This window comes from Penaeus japonicus, unplaced genomic scaffold, assembly GCF_977035675.1.
Source record: "Penaeus japonicus unplaced genomic scaffold, GWHDUDI00000001_assembly GWHDUDI00000018, whole genome shotgun sequence".
NCBI classification, from domain to species: domain Eukaryota; kingdom Metazoa; phylum Arthropoda; class Malacostraca; order Decapoda; family Penaeidae; genus Penaeus; species Penaeus japonicus.
Genome location: NW_028234420.1, coordinates 27,299,732 through 27,304,731, shown reverse-complemented (window position 1 = coordinate 27,304,731; position 5,000 = coordinate 27,299,732). Strand labels below are relative to the sequence as shown.

The window sequence follows — 5,000 nt, the reverse complement described above, 5'->3', positions numbered from 1 at the left end:
TGGATGACTAGATAGATGGATGAATTGAGAGATGGATGATTAATATACATGATTTCCTGACCGTATCTAACGACAGTGATTGGTGAGGGAGGAAAGGTTAAGGGAAGGGGGAGGGGTCACGGAGAGTTGTGGGGGGGGGGGTGACGAATCAAGCACCCCCATCATCCTTTTGGGGAAAGATGGATGGATTGAAGGATGGATTTATGGGTAGATGGATGGAGGTAGGAGGAAAGGGAGTAGTAGAAAGGGGGATGAGGGAAGGGACAGACAGAGACAGCGACAGGCAGACAGACAGAGAGAGATAGAGGGGAGAGAGAGAGAGAGAGAGAGAGAGAGAGAGAGAGAGAGAGAGAGAGAGAGAGAGAGAGAGAGAGAGAGAGAGAGAGAGAGAGAGAGAGAGAGAGAGAGAGAGAGAGAGAGAGAGAGAGAGAGAGAGAGAGAGAGAGAGAGAGACAGACAGAGAGGGGGGCATTGAGACAGAGACGGAGAAAAAAAGAGAGAAAGAAAGAAAGAGAGAAAAAATAGAGAGAAAGAGGGAGAGACAGAGAGATAGAAAGAAAGTGAGAAAAAAAATAGAGATAGGATGGATGAGAGAGAGAGAGAGAGAGAGAGAGGAGGGGGAGACAGATAAAGAATGAAAGAGAAAGAGAGAGATAGAGGTAGAACAGACAGACAAGAGACAGAAACATAGAGAGAGAACAAAAACAAACAAACAAACAAAAAAAAAACTCGTTACTCGTACAGGATTGCTACCACCTCACACAATGGCTGTTCCCAAACTACGTGACTCTCAGGAGCAGAATCTGATCGAGTCAATCTGTTCCTTACAAGGCGGTCCTAAGATGGATCTGATATATGCTCAACTTTTTTTTCTTCTTCTCACGTTGGCTTCCGTGTCTGTGAGGTTGGAGTGCTTGTTACGTATAAATGATGGTGGTGATGGTGATGGTTAGGATGATGATGGTTATGATGGTGATGGTTAGGATGATGGTGATGGTTAGGATGATGGTTAGGATGATGGTGATGGTTAGGATGATGGTGATGATGGTGATGGTTAGGATGATGGTGATTATGGAAATAGGATGATGGTTATGGTTAAGATGATATTGATGATGGTGATATTTTTTATGATGGTGGAATAATGGTGAGCATGTGATGATATTGCTGCTGCTATTACTGCTAATGATGATGATGATGGTGATAATGACGATAATGATGATGATGGTGATTATAGGAATGATAAGGATTGCATGGACGATTATATTAACAATAATGATTGTGATAACAATAGTGTTAATGATGATAACAATAACAATTATGACAATAATGATGATGCTAAAATCTAAAACAATGAAATCGGTTAGTAGTGAAATTATGCAAAATGAACAATGATGAAGATAGTGATGATGACTCACAATAAAAATACATAGTCTAGTAATAAATATAACTACTAATAAACATAGAGATGTAGCAGGGGAAGAAAAGCACAAAATAGATATTCAGAAAAAGAGCAATATAAATAAGCAATGTTGCAACAAAGCACTGAAACGCATCTAAACAACATGTCCACCAAACAAAAACAAATTTTACACCAAAAACTATATCACAAGGAATATAAACAATATAGCTTTCAACATAGCTCTTAAGACAGCTCTCAATATAGACAGCATATCCCTCAACATTAACATCAAAGCTCTCAACATAGACAACATATCCCTCAACATAGACATCATAGCACTCAACATAGACAATATATCCCTCAACATAGACAATATATCCCGCAACATAGACATCAAAGCTCTCAACATAGACAACATATCCCTCAACATAGACAACATATCCCTCAACATAGACAACATATCCCTCAACATAGACAATATATCCCGCAACATAGACATCAAAGCTCTCAACATAGACAACATATCCCTCAACATAGACAACATATCCCTCAACATTGACATCATAGCACTCAACATAGACAATATATCCCGCAACATAGACAACATATCCCTCAACATTGACATCAAAGCTCTTAACATAGACAACATATCCCTCAACATAGACAATATACCCCGCAACATAGACATCAAAGCTCTCAACATTGACAACATATCCCTCAACATAGACAACATATTCCTCAACATAGACATCAAAGCTCTCAACATAAACAACATATCCCTCAACATAGACAACATATCCCTCAACATAAACAACATATCCCTCAACATAGACAACATATCCCTCAACATAGACATCAAAGCTCTCAACATAGACAACATATCCCGCAACATAGCCAATATATCCCGCAACATAGACAACATATCCCTCAACATAGACAATATATCCCTCAACATAGACAACATATCCCTCAACACAGACAACATATCCCTCAACATAGACAACATATCCCTCAACATAGACAACATATCCCTCAACATAGACAACATATCCCTCAACATAGACATCAAAGCTCTCAACATAAAACAATATTTGCAGTCGAAAACTATTGAAAATAAAATCCCATCCAAAGACTATATATAGGAAACAGCCGTCCCCCTTCTCCCGTGTCAGGCCAGAGATTCATCAGACAGTGCATGACAGCGCGTGACGGATCATGCGAGGGGAAAAAAGGATAATGATGCGACTTGCGTAAGAAGAAAGAGAAGAAAGAGAAGAAAAAGAAAAGGAAGGAGAAGGAGAAGTGGAAAGGGTGATAATTATGATGATTATAATGAGGATAATGATGATGATGATTGTAATGAGAATTATGGTGATTATGTATGGAAATGGTAGGTCGACTGATGTTGATAATGATAAAGATAGTGCTAGTGATGATGATGATAATGGTGATGATGACAATAATAATGGTGATAATAATGAGGATGATGATAATCATAATGATAATGATGAGGATGATAATAATGGTGATAATAATTATGATAATAATCATAATGATGATGATAAGGATAATGATGATGATAATAATGATAATAATAATAATGATGATGATAATGATAATGATAAAATTATAATAATGAAAATAATAATGATGATGATGATAATGATAATGATAAAATAATAATAATAATAATGATAATAATAGTAGTAATAATAATAATAATAATGATAAAAATTAAGATAATGATATTGATAATGATAATAATGATAATAATATTAATAACAATAACGACAATAAGGATAATGATAATAATAGTATTGATAATAAAAATAACAATATTACAAAATATACTGTTATGATGAATAAGAATAAGAATAAAAATAATAAGAAGAAAGATTAATAACAATAAAAAGGAAGAAAACAACAACATAAATAAGAAAGCCTGAAAATAAGATGATAAAGAATGAAGATAAAGAAAGAAGAAGAAAAAAAAAAGAAATGATGATGGAAGAGACAAAAAGAAAAAGAAGAAGACGAAGAGAAGAAGAAGAAGGCAAAGAAGATACAGCAAAGGTCAACCTCGCATCCTAGCGAGTGCCATCAACAAAATCCCTTGAACCCCATATGGCAACGGGATCCGACCCTCATACGGCAACACTCGCGCACCTACAATTCCCATCAAATGCTTTCGCTTCTAAGGGATAAAAAAGGGTTATGCCGAAACAAGCGAGTGTGAGAGAGGGAGATAAAGAGAGAGGGGGGGGGTGAAGATGGAGGAGAGGGTAGGGGGAGGGAAGGTGGAGGATAGGGATGGGGTGTGAGTGGTAGAGGTGGGTGGGGAGGGAGGAGAGGGAGGTGGGGAAGATGAGAGGGAGATGTAGGGAATGGAGAGAGAAAGAGAGAGAGAGAATGAGATACAGAGAGAGAGAGAGAGAGAGAGAGAGAGAGAGAGAGAGAGAGAGAGAGAGAGAGAGAGAGAGAGAGAGAGAGAGAGAGAGAGAGAGAGAGAGAGAGACAGACAGAGAGAGAGATAAAGAGAGAGGGGGGAGGGGAAGGGAGGAGAGAGAGAGAGAGAAACAGATAGATACAGAAAGAAAGACAAACGTATAAATGAGTTTATATCTAGATAGATATAACAGATAAGTAGAGAGACAAAGAGAGAGAGAGAGAGCAGCCCCCTCCCTTGAATATATACCCCCTCCAAAAGAAAAACAAGCGTCTTCTAAGAAAGAAAACAAATCAAAGCACATTTTTTCCAGAATACGTTTTAGACCCGTACTCTCTCCGCGTGAAATAGGGGATACGGCGAAAACCCTTTGTTGTTGTTGTTTCGTATAAGCCCATAATACGAAGCCCTGATTGGTGTGAATTCATATTTTAAGGATTTGGGGGACGAGCAGATAACTATATATTTGTCGTACATATTGTTCTGAATGTTTAAGAGGGATAGGAGATGTGGAGAGAGTAAAGTGGTAAAGAATGGACGGTGTGCGTTGAGTTTCATCGTTGTTCCTGGGTTGCAGACGGGGTTGCAACCTCCGTCTGGATATGTGGGTAATGGGCGTGTTCGTACAGATGCACAAATTTACATTAATTCACGTGCAATCTGCATGCCACATATCCGTTTAGATATGTGGGTAACGGGCGTGCTCGAACAGATACATACATTTATATTCATATACATGCAACTTGCATGCCGCCAAACACACACACACACACACACACTCACACACTTACACATCTTTTTTCACATGTCTGCGTAATTTGATTATATTTTCAATATTTTCTTATTTTTCCTTTAGTCTCCACTTCGTTTTCTCCTCCTCTTCCTCCTCCATATAACTCAACCTCCCACCTCCGTCTCTCCCTCGCCAGATCCTCGTGGCCGTCAAACCCGAGACCTCCGAGCCGATGTTCCTGTTCGCCGTGGTCAACCCCCTCGAGAACCTGATCCAACTCGGCGTCTCCATCACGCCAGGCAACCCGGGCTCCACCAACATCTCGCTCTACTACACGGACGGCGAGAGACACATGACCTCGCAGACCATCGCCTCCTTCCTCGTGCCGCAGTTCACCGGCGTCTGGACCAGGTCAGGGCGGG

General features: G+C 39.4%; 1 protein-coding gene across 1 annotated transcript in view; it reads left to right on the top strand.

The window, feature by feature from the left end:
- Positions 1-5,000, top strand: part of LOC122252167 (uncharacterized) — a 282,728-nt gene that overhangs the window by 132,577 nt on the left and 145,151 nt on the right. Inside the window, exon 5 of the mRNA XM_086546406.1 lies at positions 4,775-4,989. Coding sequence (XP_086402532.1) covers positions 4,775-4,989 — 215 coding nt within the window. The remainder of the gene's footprint in view (positions 1-4,774; positions 4,990-5,000) is intronic.